The sequence below is a fragment of the Hylobates moloch genome, unplaced genomic scaffold (genome assembly GCF_009828535.3).
Source record: "Hylobates moloch isolate HMO894 unplaced genomic scaffold, HMol_V3 SCAFFOLD_15, whole genome shotgun sequence".
Lineage (NCBI taxonomy): Eukaryota > Metazoa > Chordata > Mammalia > Primates > Hylobatidae > Hylobates > Hylobates moloch.
Genome location: NW_026652290.1, coordinates 88,269,992 through 88,295,261, shown reverse-complemented (window position 1 = coordinate 88,295,261; position 25,270 = coordinate 88,269,992). Strand labels below are relative to the sequence as shown.

General features: G+C 37.6%; 1 protein-coding gene and 1 pseudogene across 1 annotated transcript in view; both read right to left on the bottom strand.

The window, feature by feature from the left end:
* STRN (striatin) overlaps positions 1–25,270 on the bottom strand; it is a 141,999-nt gene that overhangs the window by 7,888 nt on the left and 108,841 nt on the right. The window contains 6 exon segments of the mRNA XM_058429058.1: positions 1,293–1,433; positions 3,947–4,114; positions 7,219–7,340; positions 13,856–13,903; positions 15,598–15,773; positions 23,520–23,656. Of these exon segments, the coding sequence (XP_058285041.1) occupies positions 1,293–1,433; positions 3,947–4,114; positions 7,219–7,340; positions 13,856–13,903; positions 15,598–15,773; positions 23,520–23,656 (792 nt within the window).
* LOC116484338 (U6 spliceosomal RNA) lies at positions 13,452–13,548 on the bottom strand (annotated as a pseudogene).

Sequence of the window (25,270 nt, the reverse complement as noted above, 5' to 3'; positions counted from 1 at the left end):
TCCAGTAATGTTGCCTTTGTTAAAAACATTCTTGGAAGTTTTCTCAAAATGTTTCCAGTGTCAGGTAAAAAGTCCTATTAATTTAGGGTCACATCTCTTGGGGGAAAATGTGGACTCACTCGCCTAGTTCTCTTTATCCATCTTATCTACCAGACTTGACATCTTATTAACCTGCAGTCATTAAAAAGCACTATTTCCACTCAGGATGTTCACGAATTGGCCATATAATCTCTGAAGGTTAATTACAAAAATGTTCTCATCCTTTCTAATTTCATATTAGTTTTTTATTTTGCTACTGTAGCTTTGGGTCATATATTTAAATATGATTTTAAATTTATTGAGAGTCTAAAACCTGTAATTTCTTGCTGAAAAAAATTCTCCTTTTCCAATTCTATCATCTGAGTTTTTATTTTCCTGTCTCTCTCGTTTACAACCAAGTAGCTCAAAGTTCTATTCATGCTTACTTCCCCAAACAAGTCTCAGCATATCAGCAGAAAACAATGAACAACAGGTTAGGAAGGGAAAATGATGAAAACCACAATGGAATAAAGAAACTTCTTGAGAGAGAGAGAGACAGAGAGTGAGAACACCACAAGAACATATGTACACATATGCATGTACATGTTCACACATGCATGTGCACACACACAACATGTAATCACTTTTAAAGCTAGTTCTCAGATTAAAACAACAGTATATGTATGTGGTATTCTTCATCAACTACAACCTAAACTGTTATTGTCTGGATTATGGCTAATGACAGAAAGCAATGGTTAAGAAAGCCAAAAACCAAAAAAGAGTCTGTAATATCTTCTTCATAACCTGAAAAAGCATTTATTTCCTGACTTCCTGCATCCAATGAGAAGCTTCAGGTTTGGAATTCTGAGTGCCACAACATGATCTGTATTGAGCTGTACCAAATCATACTATTAATATAAAATTAAGTTGACTTAAAATATGAAATTACAAGAAATGAAAAATAGATTTCATTTCCTATTCAGAATAAATATGGCTTTCTTCAAACAGAATTGAAAATTAATCATTTAGTATAAAATAAAACTTGACCCATAATAGCTCAAATGCTATTTCAAACAGTATAGTTATAAATGTACATAAACTTAACCCAAATTCTTAAAAGGTAAATAATTACAACCTTCTAAGTAACTGTGTTCTGACATTTAAGAGACAGAAAGCTTTATAACGACAAATATTTTTCACAGCTAACTCTAGTAGTCATAATTTTGATTAAGTTAAAAAAATAAAAACAGACTATTTAAAATTGGTATGCATACTTGTATCTACATTGGATTCTAAAGTGAGAATGCGTTGTTGTGTTTCCATGTTAAAGATGCTTGTATACCCCTTGCTGAATGATGCTACCATATGGCTTGGGTCACTGCTCACTAGATCCACAGAGGCAGGGATTCCCAATTCTGAAAGAGAACATATTGAAATAGAATGGCAATTAAACCATCTACTTGACAATGTGCTTAAAATATAGCAAAACAAATAATGGCATGGTTTCCTTAAGAAGTAAACAAGGCTTACCATCAGAATAAGAATTAGCTCATAACTATTCATTGGAGATTATTTCTTTGTAACTTTTAGCCCTAGTCTATTTATTTCCCTTACCTGCTTAGCAGATCTTCTACCTGTTACTGAACTGATATATTCATGGAATGCAAGCCTTTATTCAGAAAGCAAATGGAAAACATGTATGAATTACAAATTTTGCTGCTTCCGCCCAACCTCGAGCTTAGAGAGACATAGTGGGAATTCTTCATTTTAAAAAACCCATCTCTTATTAGGAATGTTAGCTCATCAAAAATAGAGAAATTAAAAAGTAAAATTTAAAATTACTATTTATTGTTAGAGTCATGCAAATACCATATGAAGACAACTCATCAAAGCCTGGAGAGAAGTTATAATAGCTCAAGAATAAAGAAGGTATTTTTATTTACCATCTAGAATACATGAAAACTTACAGCTTATTTATAAACATAAAAATAGAAGGAAACATATAAAGTGAATATAATAATCTGATTTTTTTCATTTGGCTCAAAATTTAACTACAGCAAGCTAACAGTTCAAAAATGTGTAGATTGCAGAAGATATACAAATAACCAATAAGCAAACAAAAGAAATGCTCATCAAAATCAGCCATCAAAGAAATGCAAATAAACTATGATGAAAAACTACTACACATCCACCAGAATGGCTAAATAGACTAACAATACCGTATGTTTGTAAGGATGCAGAGCAACTGGAATGCTCATACACTGCTGTCAAAGGTGTAAAATGGTACAACCACAAAATTTTTTTGAAAAATTTTTAGTGATTTCACATAAAGTAAAATAAACATCCACCTGAAAGTCCAGCAATTCTAAGTCTCTACAAACCTATAATGAAAATATATGAATGTTCATAGCAGCCTTGTTCAAAATAGCAAAAAACTAGAGACAACCCAAATATCCATCAAGATATAAATGAATAGACAAATTATGGCTTAATAAAATACTATCAAATAAAAATGAAAGAAATAATTGATATAACACAAATGAATTTCAAAAACATTATAATGAAGAATAAAAGCAAGATACAAAGAACACATACTGTACTATTCCATTTACATGACATTTGAGTAGATAAAACTAATCTATGATGAAAGAAATCACAACAGTGGGTACGTCTGGTTGGGAATAAGGAGAGGCGGGGATTGACTTGGAAAGACACGAAGGAACTTTGGGGAGATAAAGGAAATGTTCTATCTTTCATATGGCTTGGATCTGTGTCCCCACTCAAGTCACATGTCAAACTGTAATCCCCAATGTTGGAGATATGGCCTGGCGGGAGGTGACTGGATCATGGGCGGATTTTCCCCTTTGGTGCTATTCTCGTGATAGAGTTCTCACAAGATTTGGTTGTTTAAAAGTATGTCCCACCCCCTTCTTCCTCCTGCTCCGGCCATGTAAAACATGCCTCCTGTCCCTTTGCCTTCTGCCATGATTGTAAATTGCTTGAGGCCTCCCCAGAAGCCAAACAAAAGCTGCTATGCTTCCTGTATAGAACCGTCAGCCAATTAAACCTTTTTTCTTTTTTTAAACAAATTACCCAGTCTCAGGTATTTCTTTATAGTGGTACGAGAATGGGCAAATATAGTCTTTATTTTATTTATTTATTTTTTTAAAGAAAATGTAGAGACAGGGCCTCGCTATGTTGCCCAGCTGGTCCCAAATTCCTGGCCTCTCGTGATCCTCCTGCCTCAGCCTCCCGAAGTGCTAGGATTACAGGTGTGAGCCACCACACCTGGACTCTATGTCTTGATTGATGTATAAGTTACATGGGTGTACTCATCTATCAGACTCACTGAAATGTATCCTTAATATCTGTTTTTCACTACATATAAATTATATCTTAATTTTTTAAAATCCAAAATCTGTGTGTTCTTTCACCAAAAACTATGCTTTTAAAAATTATAGGCCGGGTGCAGTGGCTCACGCCTGTAATCCCAGCACTTCGGGAGCCTGAGGCATGTGAATCACTTGAGGTCAGGAGTTCCAGACCAGCCTGGCCAACATAGCAAAACCCTGTCTCAACTTAAAAACTACAAAAATTAGCTGAGCGTGGTGGTGTGTGCTGGAGGCTGAGGCAGGAGAATCGCTTGAACCTGGGAGATGGAGGTTGCAGTGAGCCGAGATTGCGCCACTGCACTCCAGCCTGGGCAACAGAGTGATACTCCGTCTCAAAAAAAACAAACAAAAACAAAAACAAAACAAAACAAAACAAAATTATATATAGGTTGGAAATTCAAACAAATACACTTTTGTTGCTTCAAAAACTTTCAAATTAAATTTAAGGAGTTCAGAGAATCATTTATCTGCTTGCTTATTTTCAGAATAAACTGTTTTATAGAGGATTCAGCAAAATGATTTTTTAAAGTATGTACCTTTAGTATCATTAAATACACTTAGTGCTGGAGCAACCTCAGTTGTATTCCATAAACGCAGAGTGCCATCTGCTGAACAGGACAACAAACGCTGATGTGCTGCACTATAAGCCAAACCCCAGACTGCATCCGTGTGGCCTAGCAGAGGGCCTCGTAAAACAGAAGGATCTATACAAAACAGTAAAAATGCAAAATCAGGAGGAAAAAAAAAAAATCACAAAGGTACTTAGATTTCAGAGAAAGTAAAATATATAAACAATAGCACCTGATAACAGTATAAAATGTGATTCTTGGTTTCTATTATTCTTCTGACAGGCTACAGTAAATCAAAACAGGTTTGGAAATATACAAATGTAAAGTTTAAAAATTTTAAATTAAAAGTTAAAAGCACGTATTTTTCCCCTTAAAAAAACTGACTATTTCCTCCCCCTTCCTTTTGTCCTTCCATTTGTCTAAATATTTTTAAAGCATGTTAATACAAAATCATTTGAATTTAATTAATCTTTGGAGAAACCACAACTCATACTCCCCAAGGAAGTGAACAGAGAGGTCCTCTCCCTCTCTGAAGTCCCTTAGCACTTTGGCTATACTTCCTTCTGTCCACTTATCTTACTATATGATGGATGGCAGTTTTTCCTGAAAATACGGCATTCATAATGGACAGGAAGTGACATCTACAGGAATCCCCAAATTCTCAAACAGCAGTAACTGAGATGTGGTGATAGTGTATGCAGGGGAAGAGGGAGGGAAGTGGGGAGGTTAAGCACAGTCTCATGATAAGTCAAATTGGAAACTTTATTAATCTTCACAATGATTCTATGAAGTGGTACTTTCAAGATGACTCACAAATGTTAAGTCTGGAAATGTCAATGGTATTATGTCTTATATCCTCTGTCACACATACCATAAAATATTGAAGACACACTGTGTGTCAGGTGCTATGCTCAATGATGGAGCCAAATATATGATTAAGACCCAATTCTATCCCAGTCCTCAATAGACAATGCTGAAAGTACAATAATTGTGACAGACATCAGTTAGCACAGAGAGTAACTGGAATGAGTGAAAACTTGGAGAGTGAAACCTAGAATTTACAGACGTTAGCCAGTTGAAGAAGAGGGGGAGAACATGCTTGACAAGGAGGCAGCACCTACAAAACCACATGAAAAAAGAAACAGCATGATATGCAAGGAAATGTATAAGCAATTCAGTATTACTGGAGTGTGGACTTTGAAATAGGAAGTAGATGGGATGAGGGGATCTAGTTTACGGTGTGATTTCTACTACGTATTAAGGAACTTGGAAATTATCCTGAAAGCAACAAGGAATCTGTCTCCAGGGGCAGCAGGATCAAGTATGTATTTAATAAGGTAAGCTTGGTAGTAGTACAGAAGACAGACTGGATAGAATCAAGACAAAGGCAAGGGATTGTTTCAGCAGACAAAAAGTGACAAAGACCTAAGGCCACGGGAAGCAGTGAGAGGGCCAGAGCAGAAAAAGTAAATTCAAGAAATATTTAGGGAGTCATTATCAAAAAACTAGGTAATTAGTAAGCGGGGACAGTGTGACAGAACAGGGAATCTGAAGTAATTCTTAGGTTTCTAGTCTGGGTGATGCTCATAGTGCCACCAACTAAAAAAGAATATACGGGAGAAGAAACACAGAAAATGCTAGGATTTACAGACAATGAAACAGTCATCCTGAAATTCCTGTAGTCAATCTGAAGCTTAAAGATTTATGAGTCAACTATATGTAAAAGCACAGATGTAGATTCAGTCTCTCAAGGAATGTCTGTACACTGCAAAAAGTTAGGGTCTGGGTCTTTATGTCAATATTTAAGGCAAGAAAAATAAAAGCAGTTTATGAAGGACAGGGAACAGAAATTGTCATAAAGTGTCAAAAAGCCAATAGAATGGACAGATTTCAAAAAGGATGGAGTTGTTAACAATCTCAGATACAGCCAATACATCCAGTAAAATAAAAGACTGTAAAATATTCTTGGATCAGGCAATTAGTTACTGACAATCTTGTTATATATAAGTGCTGTAGCCAGAAGCCAGAACGTAGACGGATGAAGCACAGAGAAAAAACATGAAATTAGTAACTGGTAATTGTGTTTTCTAGACAATACCATCAAAGAAACAGATGATGAGGAAAAGAGAGGGACTAAACAGAAGGCAGAGACGGAAACAAGGTCAAGAAAAGGCTTCTCCTTGCCCAGAATGGAAGATACCCGAATTTACTTATTTGCTGAGGGGATGGAAAGGGAGCAAGGAGAGTAAGGCTTAATTAAGATGCAAGAAAACGAGAGCAGAAGAGCAAGAGATTAGAATGCAGTCGCAAAGAGACAGAGAGAGATTCGAGCACAGTCACAAAAGAAACTAAAATGAATACAGTCAAAATGGGAAGGACTGGCCTAGGACAGAATGAAGGACAGCTGATCCTCTGGCAGAGAGGTACAGGAAGTAAGGAAAGACATGGAACAGATAACTTATAAGAGAATTAGGGAAGAGTGGGGTTACCTTTCACAAAATATTAATGCTCATTAAATGCATGCTGGGAAAAAATTTTGTTTATTGAATTTCTTATCCTTACTCTGATTTGGTGGTAAAATTAATCTAAAATGATGAAATTAAAATGCTTTTATGACAAATGTGATACTTCAAACTACTCTAGAACTTAACAGAAAACCAAAATAGCCAATTCCTAAATCGTTTTTACAAATGAATCTATGGTCATATCCATTGATAGATTATAATATGATTTATGATGTATGGTACTGTTCCCAAAACTAAAGGGCACTTCTTAACTTTTGAGGCCCTTTACATATTTTGGTGTCATGGACTTTAAAAATTATTAGCTTCTACAGCCCTCCAATAATTGACCAAAGGAATAGCACCAACATTCATTTTCCTTAAAAGTTGTCTGACAAGAACAGTGATGAAATACTATTACAGATTAGTAATAATGTATCAAGAACTCTACAGATACCTAAAATAAGAAAACAACCATCAATCAAGCCTGTATTTCCAATCAATAAGACTTTGGAGAAGTGGGAACTGTATTTTCAAGAATGTTTTCTTCTTTTCTTCTTTTAGCATTGTATATCAAGTTAATTCCTAAATACAGAAGTCCTTCTTAACAAAATAAAGATGTGCTTCTCTTTACCTATTTATTTTCAAAAATCTCTTTATCTCTTCCTTTTATATTCTATGAAAAAATGTGTTTAAAAAACCAATTTTACTCCTTCAGATCTTTGGGAAATCACCTACCATAAGAATCATAGGGGTCGATGTTGGGATTAGTGGTATTCCAGCCCTGGATCAGTCCATCAGTACCACCACTGTAACACTGCTCACCATTGCTGCTCATTACCACACAAAGCACTGGACCTCTGGGAGATTAAAAAAAATAAATCAACTGCTATTCTCAAAAACCAACCTGATAATATGACTTGTTAAAAATAAGAATGTTTAATTACCCAAATGGCTTTCTATTTTTCTGCTTTTTATAAAAAATGAAAACACAGGTACTATCAAAGCACTGTTCATTTTTCTTCCTCTGGTTTAAGAGGTTGGTAAATTATGGTCTGCAGGTCAAATCCAACCACTGGTCTGTTTCTGTACAGTCCTCAAGCTAAGAACGGCTTTACATTTTTAAAGGGTTATAAAACAAAACAAAACAAAAAACAAGAATACACAACAGAAATTATATGACTAGCAAATCCTAAAATATTTCAAAAAGCCTAACAGCCTAAGTCGGATATTTATTATGTGACTCTTTATATAAAAAGTATGCCAATCTGTGCTAAATCAAGAGAAAAGGCACATTTCTTAAACAGAAACAGAAAAAAAAAATGCAATGTATCATCACATAAACACACACACACACACTTCTCACAAAACTTTTTTAACTTTTAGTTTCAAGGGTACATGTGCAGGTTGGTTCTATAGATAAATTGCATGCCTTGGCGGTTTGCTGTACCTATTATTCCCTCACTCAGGAAAAAAGCATAGTACACAATGGGTAGTTTTTCAATCCTCACCCTCCTCCCACCCTCCACAGTCAAGTTGGCCCTAGTGTCTATTGTTCCTTTCTTGTGTCCATGTATACTCAATGTTTAGTTCTCACTTACAAGTGAGAACATGCAGTATTTGGTTTTCTGTTCCTGCATTAGTTTGCTTAAGCTGATGGTCTTCAGTTCCATGATTTTCCTGCAAAGGACAGAATCTCATTTTTTTATGGGTGCATCGTATTCCATGGTGTATACGTACCACATTTTCTTTATCCAGTTTACTGCTGATGGGCATTTAGGATGATTCCATGTCTTTGCTACTATGTGCTATGATTAACACACATGCATGTCTCTTTACAGCAGAATGATTTATATTCCTTTGGGTATATACCTAATAATGCTAGGTTGACTGGTAGTTCAAACTTCTCTGAGAAATCACCAAACTGCTTTCCACAGTGGCTGAACTAATTTACACTCCTACCAGCAGCATTTAAGTGTTCCCTTTTCTCCACAGCCTTGCCAGCATCTGTTATCTTTTGACCTTTTAATAACAGCCATTCTGACTGGTGTGACACGGCATCTCATTGTGGTCTTGATTTGCATTTCTGTAATAATAAGTGATGTTGAGCATTTTTTCCTGTCTGTTGGCCACATGTATGTCTTCTTCTGGAAACTATCTGTTCATGTTCTTTGCCCACTTTTTAATGGGGTTGTTTTTTGCTTGTTAATTTTTGATTTGCATTTCTGTAGTAAGTGATGATGACCATTTTTTCATGTCTGTTGGCTGCAAGTATGTCTTCTTTTGGAAACTATCTGTTCACGTCCTTTGCCCACTTTTTAATGGGGTTGTTTTTATTTTTTTATTTTTTTTGAGATGGAGTCTCGCTCCATCACCCAGGCTGGAGTGCAGTGGCACAATCTTGGCTCACTGCAAGCTCCACCTCCTGGGTTCACGCCATTCTCCTGCCTCAGCCTCCTGAGTAGCTGGGACTACAGGCGCCTGCCACCACGCCTGGCTGATTTTTTGTATTTTTAGTAGAGACGGGGCTTCACCGTGGTCTCGGTCTCCTGACCTCGTGATCTGCCCACCTCGGCCTCCCAAAGTGCTGGGATTACAAGCGTGAGCCACCGCGCCCGGCCTGTTTTTAGCTTGTTAATTTGTTTAGGTTCCTTATAGATTCTGGATATTGGTCCTTTGTCAGATTCATAGTTTGCAAATATTTTCTCTCATTCTGTGGGTTGTCTATTTACTCTGTTGATAGTTTCCAATGTGTGTAGAAGCTCTTCAGTTAAACTAGGTCCCATTTGTCATTTTTTTTTGTCATTGTTGCAATTGCTTTTGGTGTCTTCATCATGAAATCTTTGCCAGGGCCTATGTCTAGAATGGTATTCCCTAGGTTTTCTTCAACTTTTTTTAGTTTTAGGTTTTGCATTTAAGTCTTAAATCTATCTTGAATTGATTTTTATATATGGTATACGGAAGGGGTCCAGTTTCAATCTTCTGCATATGGCTAGCCATTTATCCCAGCATCATTTATTGAATAGGGAGTCCTTTCCCCATTGCTTGTTTTTGTCAACTTTGTTGAAGATTAGACGGTTGTAGGTGTGCAGCTTTATTTCTGGGCTCTCTATTCTGTTTCATTGGTCCATCCTTCTGTTTTTGTACCAGTACCACGCTGTTGTGGTTACCATAGCCCTGTAGTATAGTTTGAAGTCAGGTAATGTGATGCCTCCAGCTTTGTTCTTTTTGCTTAGGATTGCCTTGGCTCTTTGGGTTTCCATATGAATTTTCAACATTTTTTCTAATTCTGTGAGAATGTCATTGGTAGTTTGATAGGAATAGCATTGAATTTGTAAATTGCTTTGGGCAGTATGGCCATTTTAACAATAGATTCTTTCTATCCATGAGCATAGAATGTTTTTCCATTTCTTTGTGTCATCTCTGATTTTCTTTGAGCAGTGTTTTGTAATTCTCATTGTAGAGATCTTTCACCTCCATGGTTAGCTATATTCCTAGTTATTTTATCTTTTTTGTGGCTACTGTAAATGAGACTGCATTCTTGATTTGGTACTCAGCTTGGGCATTATTGGTGTATAGAAATGGTACTGATTTTCATACACTGATTTTATATCCAGAAATTTGCTGAAGTTGTTTTATCAGGTCTGGGAGCTTTTGGGCAGAGACTATAGCATTTTTTAGGTATAAAATTATATTGTCTGCAAAGACAGTTTGACTGCCTTTCTTCCTATTTGAATGCCTTTTCTTTTTCTTGCCTGACTACTCTGGCTAGGACTTCCAGTATTATATTGAATAGGAGTGGTGAGAGTAGGCATCCTTGTCTTGTTCCAGTTCTCAAGAGAAATGCTTCCAGATTTTGCAGTTCAGTGCGATGTCAGCTGTGAGCTTGTCATAGATGGCTTTTAATATTTTGGGGTATGTTCCTTCAATGCCTAGTTTGTTCAGGGTTTTTAAAATGAAGTGATGCTGAATTTTATCGAAAGCCTTTTCTGCATCTATTGAGATGATCATGTGATTTTTGTTTTCAGTTCTGTTCATGTGATGAACCACATTTATTGATTTGTGTATACTGAACTAACCTTGCAACCCAGGGATGAAGCCTGCTTGATTGTGGTGGATTAGCTTTTTGATGTGCTGTTGGATTTGCTCTGCTAGCATTTGGTTGAAGATTTTTGCTTCTATGTTCATCAAGGATATTGGCCTGAAGTTTTCCTTTTTGTTGTATCTCTGCCAGGTTTTGGTATCACGATGATGCTGGCCGCATAGAATGAGTTAGGGAAAAGTCCCTTTTTTTTTTTTTGAGATGGAGCTTCATCACTCTTGTCGCCCAAGCTGGAATGCAATGGGTGCAATCTTGGCTTACTGCAACCTCTGCCTCCTGGTTTCAAGTGATTCTCCTGCCTCAGCCTCCTGAGTAGCTGGGATTACAGGCACCTGCCACCACGCCCAGCAGAGATGGGGGTTTCACCATGTTGGCCAGGCTGGTCTCGAACTCCTGATCTCAGGTGATCCACCCACCTTGGCCTCCCAAAGTGCTGGGATTACAGGCATGAGCCACTGCACCCGGCCCCTCCTCCTCAATTTTCTGGAATAGTTTTAGTAGGAATGGCGCCAGCTCTTCTTTATGCGCTAGGTAGAATTCAGTTGTGAATCCATCTCAACCTGGGCTTTTTCTTGTTGGTAAGCTTTTTATTACTGATTCAATTTCAGAACTCATTATTGGTCTGTTCACAGTTAGAATTTCTTCCTGGTTTAGTCTTGGGATGTTGTTTCCAGGAATTTATCCATTTCTTCTACGTTTTCTAGTTTGTGTGCATAGAGGTGTTCACAATAGTTTCTGGTTGGTTTTTGTATTTCTGTGGGGTTGGTGGCAATATTACATTTATCATTTCTGGTTGTGTTTATTTGGATCTTCTCTTTTTTCCTTTATTAGTTTAGCTAGTGGTCTACCTATCTTATTCTTTCAAAGAACCAACTTCTGGTTTCAGTGATCTTTTATATGGTTTTTTTGTGTCTCAATTTCATTCAGTTCAGCTCTGAGTTTGGTTATTTCTCGTCTTCTGCTAGCTTTGGGGTTGGTTTTCTCTTGTGTGTGACGTTAAGTTGTTAATTTGAGATCCAACTATTTTTTGAGATAGAATCTCACTCTGTCGCCCAGGTTGGAGTGCAGAGGCGACATATCGGCTCACTGCAACCTCTGCCTCCTGGGTTCAAGCAATTCTCCTGCCTCAGCCTCCTGAGCAGCTGGGATTACAGGTGCACGCCACCGCACTCAGCTAATTTTTATATTTTTAGTAGAGATGGGGTTTCACCATGTTTGCCAGGCTGCTCTCAAACTCCTGACCTTGTGATCCGCCCGCCTCAACCTCCCAAAGTGCTGGAATTACAGGTGTGAGCCACTGCACTGGCCGAGATCTTTCTAATTTTTTGATGTGGGCGTTTAGCACCATAAATTTCCCTCTCAACACAGAATTTCCCAGAGATTCTGGTATGTTGTAGCTTTAGTTTCATTAGTTTCAAAGAATTTCTTGATTTTTGCCTTAATTTCATTATTTACCAATAAGTCATTCAGGAGCTGGTTAATTTCCATGTAATTGTATGGTTTTGAGCGATCTTGGTATTGATTTCTATTATTTATTTATTTGAGACAGGGTATCGCTCGCTCTGTTACCCAAGCTGGTGTGCAATGGCATGACCTCAGCTCACTACAAACTCCACCTCCCGGGCTCAATTTATCCTCCCACCTCAGCCCCCTAAGGAGCTGAAACTACAGGAACACGTCACTGCTAGTGGCTGATTTTTGTATTTTTTGTAGAGGTGGGGTTCTGCCATTTGCCCAGGCTGGTCCAGAAATTCTGAGCTCATGCAATCTGCCTGCCTCAGCTTCTCAAAGTGCTGGGATTACAAGCATGAGCCCCTGCACCCAGCCACTGACTTTTATTTTTATTGTGTTTGGTCTGAGAGTGTGGTTGGTATGATTTCAGTTTTTCTAAATTTGCCGAGAAGTGTTTAATGGTCAGGAGTGTGGTTGATTTTAGAATATGTGCCATGTACAAATGAGAAGAATGTATATTCTGTTGTTTTGCAGTGGAGAGTTCTGTAGATATATGTTAGGTCCATGTGGTCAAGTATCAAGTTCAGCTCCCAAATATTTTAGTTTTCTGCCTTGATGATCTAATACATAAGTGAGGTGTTAAAGTCTCCCACTATTGTTGTATAGTTATATAAATCCTTTTGACAGTCTCTAAGAATTTATGAATCTGGGTGCTCCTATGTTGGGTGCATATGTATTTAAGAGAGTTAAGACTTTTCTTGAATTGAATCCTTTACTGTCATGTAATGCCCTTCTTTGTCTTTACTGATCTTTGTTGGTTTAAAGTCTGTTTTGTCTGAAATTAGAGTAGCAACTCCTGCTTTTTTCTGTTTTCCATTTGCTTGGTTGATTGTTCTTCATCCCTTTGCTTTGAGCCTATGGGTGTTACTGCATATGAGGTGGGTCACTTAAAGATAGAATACAGTTGGGTCTTGCTTCTTTATGCAACTTGCCACTGTATGCCTTTTAATTGGGGCATTTAGCCCTTTTACATTCAAGGTTAACACTGATATGTGCCCATTTGATCCTGTCATCATGTTGTTAGCTGGTTATTACACATACTTGACTGTGTAGTTGCTATAAAGTGTCAATGGTCTATGTAACTAATTGTGTTTTTGTGGTGGCTGGTAATATTCTTTTGTTTCCATGTTTAGAAAAACAGGAAACCCTTCGGCCAGGCACCTGTAATCCTAGCACTTTGGGAGGCTGAGGTGGGTGGATCACTTGAGGTCAAGAGTTCAAGCCCAGGAGTTCAAGACCACCCTGGCCAACAGTGTAAAACCTTGTCTCCACTGGATCATGCCACTGCACTCCAGCCTGGGCAACAGAGCGAGACCCCGTCTCAAAAAAAAAAAAAAAAAGAAAAGAAAAGAAAAAGAAAAATATGGAACCCTTCGTGAATCTGTGTCAGCCTGTACTGAGGCCTTGCTAATCTCTGTATCTTTCCAATTGTAGGGTATCTACTACCAAAGCAAGCACTTGAATATTTTAATCCAGATTATATGAGGAAAAAAAGTTGGAATTTCTAATATTTAAACCTAGTTGGCTCTAGTTTAAAGATATAAATATGTACCTCACTTAAACATCATGTAATTTAAGCACAAATCCCTATTTGGCAATGATGAACTTTGTTTTAGCATTATATTATCTGCCAAATTCTTTTAAATTAAAAAAACACTCCTAAATACAAAGAATACCTAGTAAGTGAAAGAAAATAAAATATCCTAACCAGGCTATTTTACAAAGATATCAGTTTAAAATAAAGAAAAAGCATATACTTACTTATGGGCTCTGAATGTATAGATAGGTTCTACATCAAGAGAAGTGCTCCTAAATCAGAGAGAGATGACTTTACCATTCTAAGTTTCAGTGAACAGTACAATTAAACATATGTCATAAAACTGCCTTTAAAAATACAAACATTATGGGAATATACCATTCTCAACTACATGATACATAAGAAAGCTTACTTAAAACCAATTATAGCTTCATGGCATCAAGAAACAAGATTCTTGTTTAGTAATAACATCATGTTACAGTATTTTTAGCCCTGTCATAATCTACTTGACTAAAGGGAAAGACAGCTTCATTCAAGAGAAACAACATGAGCTTTGAAGAGATAAATTTCTGAACTCAATTTCCAGTTCTGTCAATAACTGGCTAACTTTAAGCAAATTATTTAATCTTTCAGAACTTCAGATTACTCCGTTTAAAACAAAACAAAAATGGGAATAACACCAAATAATCACAGGATTAAACGGGATTCTACAATTTAAAAAACACCCCAGGACACAATCATGCACATAGTGGGATATCAGCAAATGGTACTTTTATTTCCTTGCCTTTCCAATAAGGATAATATGTCTATCCTTCATACTGAAGAGACTGTTCAAATTATCAGTTTATTCATTACTCAGAACACCATTATTATAGGTACACTATACCCTAATACTGGCTATGACTTTGATGGAAACTGGATTTAAAGTCACGTACTTACTGTTTTCTACATTGTATTGCAGTTATGCACAGACATGTTATCTTACAATGTATAATCAGTAAACTATTTTTCTCTTCTAAAAACACCTAATCTATGTGAAAGTCCATCTGGTTTTAGCAATATCTGGTTGAGCTATCTGAAGCAGACTGATAATCAAGTATTTCATCTACCCTATGTATGACACAGCATGAATGACATTGATCTCTCTTAAGCCAGGCAACAGATTTCCTCCATTGGTAGTAAAATTTTTGTAACCTCCTCTATTTGATGTTCAGTGATGACTCTTATAATAACAAAGTGCCTAACACTGCAAAAGGGTCTTTGCTGGCAGATGCTCGTTCTTTTTTTTTTTTTTTTTTTTTTGACATGTGACCCAAAGGAGTGGAGCTCCGATAAGGACCCAAGTAAGTAGAATCAGGTTTAGCTATGTGACTTTTAAAGGGTTTACACTAATTCATGTCTATCCATGCTCAGACAGGAACTAAAGGGCCAAGGCGAGCACTAGCAGTTAAGTTAGCCTCTGAGTCTAGACATATTGGTGGGTATGGAAAGTACCTAAAGTCTCAAGGCCAAAAGACAAGACCAAGACCCTCCACCCATCCCAGTGAGGCTTTTCTCTGCTCCATCCCATAAGTCTAAATCTAGTAAACAATGGGGCAAGGTGGAAGTGGAGATTTGGTTATTTTAAAGATGCATATACCTGTTTATAAGAACAGTCCAAACCTTCAGTATAGATAAGGGGCTCCCCAAATATGGCAGCCATTTAAAAATACTGTTATGTATAAAGACTGTAATCAGTATTCACAAACCCTGGTGAAACCAACAGATAATACCATATCTTCCTAAGCATCAGTTTTCTAACCTAGCATTAGGTTGTATAAATGGAAAAACACAATAAATTACATGACATAGAAGAAAGAACTAGAAGAAATGTTTGGGAAATTTAATAGAAATAATAAAATATGTAGTTTTCTGCTGAAAATGTTACTTAAAATATTCAAATAATGTTAAAGTAGAATATTCTCACTTTTTGGCTGGGGCTGTTTTCTGTAAATTCCACATTTTTAATGTGTGATCCTCTGATGCTGTTATCAAAACAGGCTCAATGGGATGGAAAGCAAGGGCTCGGATGCCATCAAAGTGACTTCTCAATGTAAACTTAGGGTTCCATGTCTTCCTCAATGCATCTTTATTGTTTGCTATCTATTAAAGAAACAAAACAAAGATATCTACACACTTAGCTAAGGATAGGGGAAAAAACTTGCATTTCAACATTAATTCTTGCTGATTTGTCAATAAACGATCACTTTGCAATTTTTAAAACAATATAATTTTTATACGTAAATAACCAAACCACGAAGCAAAATTAGCAATAACCCAACACTAGTTTTCTTTGAAGAAATATGAAAGGTGTATTACAAAAACAACATAATTCAATATAAAAAGTGAATCAAATTATATAAAATAGATCTTACTAGGATGATAAATAAGACCAAGTAACTCAATACAAATTATAGTATACAAGTATAATTTTGGGTAAGAGTTGAAAAACTAAGTTATCTTTAAACCTGCCAACATTTTAAAATATCATACTTTTGAGACTTTAAATACTTTCTAATAGCTAAATTTTCTTCATCAAACTGGAGGCAAAGTTTATAAACTGGAAACATAAAATGTTAAAAATGGAAGAGGTAACACAAAGAATGCGTTCTACTGGTAAAACACACACATGTTCTTTCCCTCCACGGTAACTCAATCTCTAAAACGAAGAAAAAAAAAAAGCACTATTTTTTTCATTCCAATTATATAACAGAAAAGCTAAAGAGGTAGATTATATTTGATTTTACACTAGCACCACAGGGTATGAATTCTTCACACTCCAAGGCTAGCAATCAGACTAAGTTGAAATAAGGGTAGCAAAAGTACAATCATGTGCCACATAACTACATTTTGGTCAACGATGGACCACATATATGATGCTGGCCCCTTAAAATTATAATGGAGCTGAAAAATTCCTATAGTAACATCATAGCTGTTTTAATGTTGTAGCACAACACATTACTCACATGTTTGTGGTGATGCTAGTATAAACAAACCTATTTGTGCTGCCAGTGGTATTAAAGTCTAGCACGTATAATTATGTACAGAACACAATACTGGATAATGATAATAAACTGCTGTTACTGGTTTATGTATTTATTATAATTTTTATTCTGCAGTATATTCCTTCTACTTATTTTTTAAAAGTTAACTGTAAAACAGCTTTAGACAGGTTAGAAGGCCCTGTTATCACAAAAGATGACAGCTCCATGACTGTGACTGCCCCGAAGACCTTCTAGTGGGACAAGATGTGGAGGTAGAAAAGAGTGATACTGATGATCCTGGCCCTGTATAGGCCTAGGTTAATATGCATGTATGTGTATTCATTCCTAACAAAAAAGTTAAAAAGTAAAATAAACATTAAAAATTTTAAAAATAGGAAAAAGCTTATAGAATAAGGATATAAAGGAAGAGAATATTTTTCTACAGCTATACAATGTGTTTGTGTTTTAAGCTGTGTCAAAATGTTTTTAAAAATTCAGTTTATAAAGTAAAAAATTATAGTAAGCAAAGTAATTTATTACGGAAGAAAATTTTTTATATACAATTTAGCGCAGCTTAGGTGTACAGTGTTTACAAAGTCAATGGTAGTGTGCAGTAATGTCCTAGACCTTCACATTCACTCATCACTCACTCACTGACTCATTCAGAGCAACTTTCAGCCCTGCAAGCTCCATTCGTGATATGTGTCCTACACAGGTGTACCATTTTAAAATCTTTTACACTGTATTTTTACCACACCTTTTCTATGCTTAGACATGTTTAGATACTTACCATTGTGTTACAGTTGCCTACAGTACAGTAACATGCTGTATAGATTTGTAAAGCCTATGCCATTTAGGCTTGTAAGTACACTCTATGATGTTTGCAGAACAATGAAATCACCTAATGAACCCATTTCTCAGAATGTATCCCTATCATTAAGCAATGTATGACTGTATTGCTTAAAGACTGGAGAAATACTACTTATTTACAAATGACAAAAATACAGCAATACTAACAACAGCTGTTATTTTGGGCATTATTCATTATTTTGACCATTATTGAAAATACTTTATATGCATTAACTCACTTAATCCTCAAAATAACTCTATGAAGAAGGAATTAACAGTATCTCTACTTTACAGACTAGACACATCAGGAAAAGAGAAGTTAAGTGACTTGCCCAAAGAACCCTGCCAGTAAGTGGAGGGGCCTGGATTCAAACCCAAGCAGTCTGAATTTAGAAGTTACCCTCAATAAAACATCTGCAGAAAAAAAATGGATAGAACATGTCAAATTAGGATAATAAGAGAACATAAAATACATCATTCAAGGAACTACTGTAACTACTGGGGCTGGTTATTCTGGAAGAAAAGCTGAGCTGAATCATGTCTGCTCTTTTTAAGCACCTGAAAGGCTTTCACGTGAAAGAGCAATCAAATTCCTTCTGAACGTCTTAATGTGGCAGGCAGCCACTAAGATGGCCCCAATAGGCCCCACTTCCTTATAGGTAAACCTTATATAGTTCCCTCCCCCATTATGGGGTTGGTCTCTGTCACCAATAGAATATAGCAGAAGTGAAAACAAGTTGTAACATCTTCCATCTTGGGTGTTCTTGCTCTCTCTCTTTTCACATGCACTCACATTGGGGGAAGCTAGCTGCCATGCTGAAAAGCCCATGGAGAGACCTATGTGGTGAGGAACTAAAGTCTCCCCCAATAGCCAGCAAAGAACCAAGGCCTCTCAACAACCACAGGAAGAGCTTGAAAGCAGATCCACCCCACAAGTCAACTCTTCAGGTGATACTGCAGCTCTGGCCAACAACTTGATTGCAACTACATTGGAGACTCTAAGAATCACCTGGCTAAACTGCTTCTGTATTCCTGACCCACAGAAACTATGAAGATAATAAATGCTTTTTGTTTTAAGCTGCTAAGTTTTGGCATAATTTGTTACATAGCCATAGGTTACTGGTATTATTATGAAACCAGGAACTACTTTTGGAAACCGAGTGACAGACCAAACACCAAGTTTTCTAACAATTAAAAGCTACGAAAAAAGAATGAGCTTTATCTGGAGAGAGGACTAAGTTCCATTCCATACTGGACAAACTCTTTGTGGGGAGAGAATAGAGAGAACAAAAGTATCTAATGGGAACTTCTGCTTCTAGCCATGACAAATCAGGTAATTTGGACCACCTCTGCACTAAAGACAAGTAGAAAAGCAGAATTAAACATAAAAAACAGAGAATAAAATACTGAAGAAAAACCAGGCCAAAATCCAGAGAACAGAGGCCTAAAAGGTGAGCCCAGTATTTGGGCTGTTTTCCCCAGACACTGTTTACTGATTCCAGAGGGGATGGCTGAGAAGCCGAGCAGTTTTTCTGACAGATTTGAACTCTCATGGGGATACAAATTGATGAACCTGCCACGACAGTGGGGCTCAGTAAGTCACTTTGCTTTGGGTTATGATTTCAAAGGGTGGCATCCTAAACATAAGGGCAAACTAGAAAAAGCCAAGCTTGCAGGGACTGTAAAAATTTAAAATGGAATAAAGCGATCCCAGATCCCAGAGGTAGTGGCTGCATACATCTGAGAAAAGCAATTTAAATTATAGCTTTTCGTCTGAAGTTATTTCTACAGACAACTTTTCAAATAACAGTTTCTTGAAAATAAAAATAATCATGTACATAAGGATGTAAGACAATATAACTGAAAATAAGCAGAAACAACACATAACAGTAAAAGAACTACAGACTTTCCAATTCAACTTTAAAATAATCATGCTTTAGCTGGGCGTACTGGTGAACATCTGTAGTTCCAGCTACTCAAGAGGCTGAGATGGGAGGAGAGCCTGAGCCCAGAAGGCAGAAGTTGCAGTGAGTCAAGATCACGCCATTGCACACCAGCTTGGGTAAGAGAGTAAGATTCTGTCTCAAAAAAATTAATAATAATAATCATGTTGATTATGTTCAAGGAGATAAAAGACAAGATTGAAAATTTTGGAAGAAATCTGTAAACAATCTAAAAAAAAAAGAATTCGGCCAGGTGCAGTGGCTCACACCTGTAATCCCAGAACTCTGGGAGGCTGAGGCGGGTGGATGATGAGGTCAGGAGATCAAGACCATCCTGACCAACATGGTGAAACCCTGTCTCTAATAAGAATACAAAAATTATCTGGGCGTGGTGGCATGTGCCTGTAATCTCAGCTAGCTGGGAGGCTGAGGCAGGAGAATTGCTTGAACCCGGGAGGCGGAGGTTGCTGTGAGCCGAGATTACACCACTGCACTCCAGCCTGGCCACAAAGCAAGACTCCACGTCAAAAAAGAAAAAAAATTCAAGAAGCAAAAACCAGCCAGATGCTGTGGCTCACACCCATAATCCCAGCACTTTGGGAGGCCGAGGTGGGCGGATCACAAGGTCAGGAGATCAAGACCATCCTGGCTAACACGGTGAAAACCCCATCTCTACTAAAAATACAACAACAACAAAAAAATTAGCTGGGAGTGGTGGCGGGCACCTGCAGTCCCAGCTACATGGAAGCCTGAGGCAGGAGAAGGGCATGAACCCAGGAGGCGGAGCTTGCAGTCAGCTTGCAGTCAGCCTGGGCAACAGAGCAAAACTCTGTCTCAAAAATAAATAAATGAATAAAAAGCAAAAACTGTAAGACCTCAATAGATGGGCTTAACTACTGACTAAAGATTACTGAAGAGACAATTAGTGAACTGAAAGACGAATCATAAAAAAAATAAAGAATGGGAATAGGAGACAGAGGTCACAGGAAGAAGAGGAAGAAGGTATAACACACATGTAACTATGTTCCAAAAAGAGAAGAGAAAGAGAGAGAGAGGTGCAAGAGTGGTACTCGAAGAGAAATGGCTGAGAACTTTACAAAAGTGATGAAAATATATCAAGCCATAAAGATTTAAGAACTTCAAGAAACTTAAATAAAAAGGAAAACAAACCTTGGCTAAAAAAAAAGACACAGATAATATTAGTAAAAAAAATCAGACTACCATTAAACGACCAACAACAGAAATGATAGTTGACCTTAGCAGAAAACATAAAAACAAAGACAGTAAAATACTATGTTTAGAGTAAAAAAACAAAAAAAACAACACCTCTGCCAACTAGAATTCAATATGCAATAACAGTTCACCCACTCAGGCTAAACAAAGATATTTCAGAAAACAAGACACAGAGAGAACTGGATACCAACAGACCTTCACTAAAGAGAAATACTAAATGTTCTCAGGTGAAAAGAAAGTGATCCCAGATGGACAGACATGCAGAAAAGAATTTTAAAAAGCAAAATGTGTAAAGGATAATGTAAAATGTAAAATAAATAATCCTAACTGAAAATAGAGTGTACAAAACAATAATTTCCTTTTAGAAGATGAACATATTCAGAAATGTGTAACAAGAATGACACATAAGTAGGGTGGGAATTAACAATTAAAAGCATTATAAGGTCTTTGCATAGAAAATTTTGATAAAGATGTATGTGATACTCTCTAGGGTACCCACTGAAGAGTAGCAAGAGTGTAGAAATTCCAAGTAGCAGAAAGGTGGAAGGTTGAATAAAAAATAATCTACCCCAGCCAGGCACGATTGGAAATATAAATGATTTTTTCTTTTTTGAGAGGGAGTCTCGCTCTGTCACCCAGTCTGGAGTGCGGTGGCGTGATCTCGGCTCACTGCAAACTCTGCCTCCTGGGTTCACGCCATTCTCCTGCCTCAGCCTCCTGAGTAGGTGGGACTACAGGCGCCCGCCACAACGCCTGGCTAATTTTTTTGTATTTTTAGTAGAGACAGGGTTTCACTGTGTTAGCCAGGATGGTCTCGATCTCCTGATCGTGATCCGCCTGCCCTGGCCTCCCAAAGTGCTAGGATTACAGGCGTGAGCTACCGCGCCTGGCTTAGAAATGATTTTTTTAAAATCTTTATCAGGTCAGGCATGGTGGTTCACACCTGTAATCCCAGCATTTTGGGGGAGGCTGAGGCAGGTGAACTGCTTGAGCTTAGGAGTTTGAGACCAGCCTGAGCAATATGGCAAAAGCCTGTCTCTGCCAAAAATAAAAGAAAGTACCTGGGTGTGATGGTGCGTGCCTATGGTCCCAGCTAATTGGGAGGCTGAGATGGGAGGATCATTTGAGCCCAGGGGCGGGGCAGAGGGTGCAGTGAGCTGAGATCAAGCCACTGCACTCCAGCCTGGGTGACCGAGTGAGACCCTGCCTTAAAAAAAAAAATTTTTTTTTTTTTGTAAATCTGTATCATATTTGTGGAGAATGGATTGCAAGGAGCCCATTTAGATTAGATGGTTATTGTAGTAGCTCTGGCTAAGAAAACAATGGACCAGGATAGACAGTGAAAAGTAGTATATGGATTTCAACTGTTTTTGGAGGTAGAACCCAAAAGACTTACTAATGGGCTTAGCAAAGAGGTTGGGAGTTTTTTTTATCTGTATGAAGAGGAGTGGGTGGTAAGTATTACTCTTTGGAGTGCTTCTTTACCATACCTATGGTTTGCTTAGGCATCCATCCTACATCCCCTGTATGGTGCATGTGCTGCAAGAGATACATTGTGTTTTCCAACAGAGATCATAAACTATCAAAGTGAGAGGAATTTAATGAAATAAGACAGGTTATAAATACTTCACCTATGACATAAGCAACTATTTTTCTAATAAATTATTTATTGTGATGAGCAATTATAAACACAATTTTTTTTTTTTTTTTTTTTGAGGCAGAGTCTTGCGCTCTGTCACCCAGGCTGGAGTACGGTGGCGAGATCTCGGCTCACTGCAAGCTCCGCCTCCCAGGTTCACGCCATTCTCCTGCCTCAGCCTCCTGAGTAGCTGGGACTACAGGCGCCCGCCACCACGCCCGGCTAATTTTTTGTATTTTTAATAGAGACAGGGTTTCACCGTGTGAGCCAAGATGGTCCCGATCTCCTGACCTCGTGATCCACCTGCCTTGGCCTCCCAAAGTACTGGGAATACAGGCATGAGCCACTGCACCCAGCCCTATAAACACATTTATAAAACAATTATGTTTGGAATTAAGTAAATGTATGCCCAAAGGTACAAAGATTTCAATTTTGGTCCAAATCTCTGATGGGTCAGCTTAACATCTGGAAAGCACACTGTATACATCCATGCCTACTAATAATTAAAATCTCTTCTCAACAGGATATTGACTAGTGTACTAAAGAAGCAAGGCAAATATTGTTTAGGTAGGCATTAATTACAACTAATTGCTGGTGCCCTAAAAAAGAAAACAAAATCCAAATTTGGTAATGGAAAAACGAATTATTTCCCCTACCAAAAAGCAATAAACAAATCATACTAAATTATGGTTTTAGGTAAAGCCCAAAATTTTAATCTCTAGGTTATGGAAAAATGTTAGTTTTTCTTTATGTATCTTTCAAAGTTTGCAATGAAAACTGAACCAAGTTCTATACTTGTAAAGAAGTTTTACCATTGCCTTCATTTTCTATAAAATCAACTTTTTATTTTATTTTACTTTTTTGAGATGGAATCTCACTCTGTTGCACAGGCTGGAGTGCAGTGGTGCAATCTTGGCTCACTGCAACCTCTGCCTCCTGGGCTCAAGCAATTCTCCTGCTTTAGCCTCCTGAGTAGCTGGGATTATAGGCACCTGTCGCCATGCCTGGCTACTTTTTTGTATTTTCTGTAGAGACAGCATTTCTCCACATTGGCCAGGCTGGTTTTGAACTCCTGACCTCAAGTGATCTGCCCGCCTCAGCCTCCCAAAGTGCTGGATTACAGGCGTGAGCCACCGCACCCAGCCCAAGTTTTTATTTTTAAAAACCAAGTAAACACATCAAAAACAAAACTACTACTTACATCGTAAGTTAGTGAGTCTGCTTCATTGGCCACCGTAAGGCCTGCTAGTTCTCCAAGTCCCAGTTCACTTTCAAGGGCTTCATCTGCTCCCATGATGAATGACTTTCCAGAAGAAGGAGGAAATGTCAATGCTTCCACTGAAGAGGGAAGACATTAAAAAATCTCTAAGGAGCCAACATTTAGTCTCATTTGCTTGCATCAAATTTCTTGTAAGTGCACATATACACTTAATTGTTTTTAAATGCTTTTAAACACAATAAAATTCAGTGAGCAGAAAATCCTAATAATTTATTGCTTTTTCCATATCTTAACAGGTAAAGGCATCAACTAATTAGAAAAGTAAAACATGAAACAAATCTAAGAATCCACTGTCCTTTCCTTTTCACTATATAGAAAAATAATGACTATAGGAAAGTAAGTTTTCCTCATTTGGTATTTCATGTTAATTACCTAAACAATTTCTATTAATTACTAAATATATGTAACAAGTACTGGTCTCATTCAAAATATAATTCATTAATTTTATAACCTAGAATTTCAAATGAAAATGGGTCAAACTCTAAAATGTGCCTATTTATGTGACAAAATCAATATATGGTGTTACAAGTCAGGATTACCTCTGCTGGGCAGGAGAGGGGTACTGATTAAAGAAAGGAAGCAATAACAGGACTTCCAGGGCCCTGGTAATGTTCTACTTGTTGATCTAAGGGGTGGTGACATGGAAGGGTAATAATTTTATCTTGATGACAATTCACTGAGCCGTACCCTTATGATATCAGCACTTTTCTGAAGGTATATTATAGTTCATCTAAAAATGTTTACTTCAGATTATATTTTTTATTTCTTTTTTTTTTTATGTTTTTTTTCTGAGACAGAGTCTCGCTCTGTCACCCAGGCTGGAGTGCAGTGGTGACATCTTGGCTCACTGTAACCTCCACCTCCTGGGTTCAAGAAATTCTCCTGCCTCAGCCTCCCGAGTAGCTGGGATTACAGGTGCGTGCCACCACAGCTGGCTAATTTTTGTATTTTTAGTAGAGACGGGGTTTCACCATGTTGGCCGGGCTGGTCGTGAACTCCTGATCTCAAGTGATCCACCTGCTTTGGCCTCCCAAAGTGCTGGGATTACAGGTGTGAGCCACTGCACCCGGTAAAGAAAATTTTTTATTTATTTGTTTTTTTGTTTTTTAGATGGAGTCATGCTCTGTGGCCCAGGCTGGAGTGCAATGGCGTGATCTCAGCTTACTGCAACCTCTGCCTCCTGGGTTCAAGCAATTCTCCTACCTCAGCCTCCCAAGTAGCTGGGATAACAGGCACCTGCCACCATGCCTGGCTAATTTTTGTATTTTTAGTAGAGACGGGGTTTCCCCATGTTGACCAGGCTGATCTCAAATTCTGATCTGAGGTGATCCACCCGCCTTGGCCTCCCAAAGTGCTGGGGATACAGGCGTGAGCCACTGCGCCCAGCGAGAAAATTTTTTTAAATGTCCACTGGAACACTTTCATTAGCTGTGAACTGTGCTTCAAAGATGTCAGTTTTACTTTGTGAATAACCTGAAATATCCTATTTGTAACATCTTGAATATAACAATCCAATTCCTTCAACAACCATCATAGAAAAATCAGTTAAAAGCAAAATGCCAAGTTAAAATAATGATTTTAATTTGGTCAATAACAAAATGTCACTCTTTATAAATGCAAATTGTTCTGACAAACGTCAGAGATGGTCTTTGAGTAGTTTCCTAGAGGTGGTT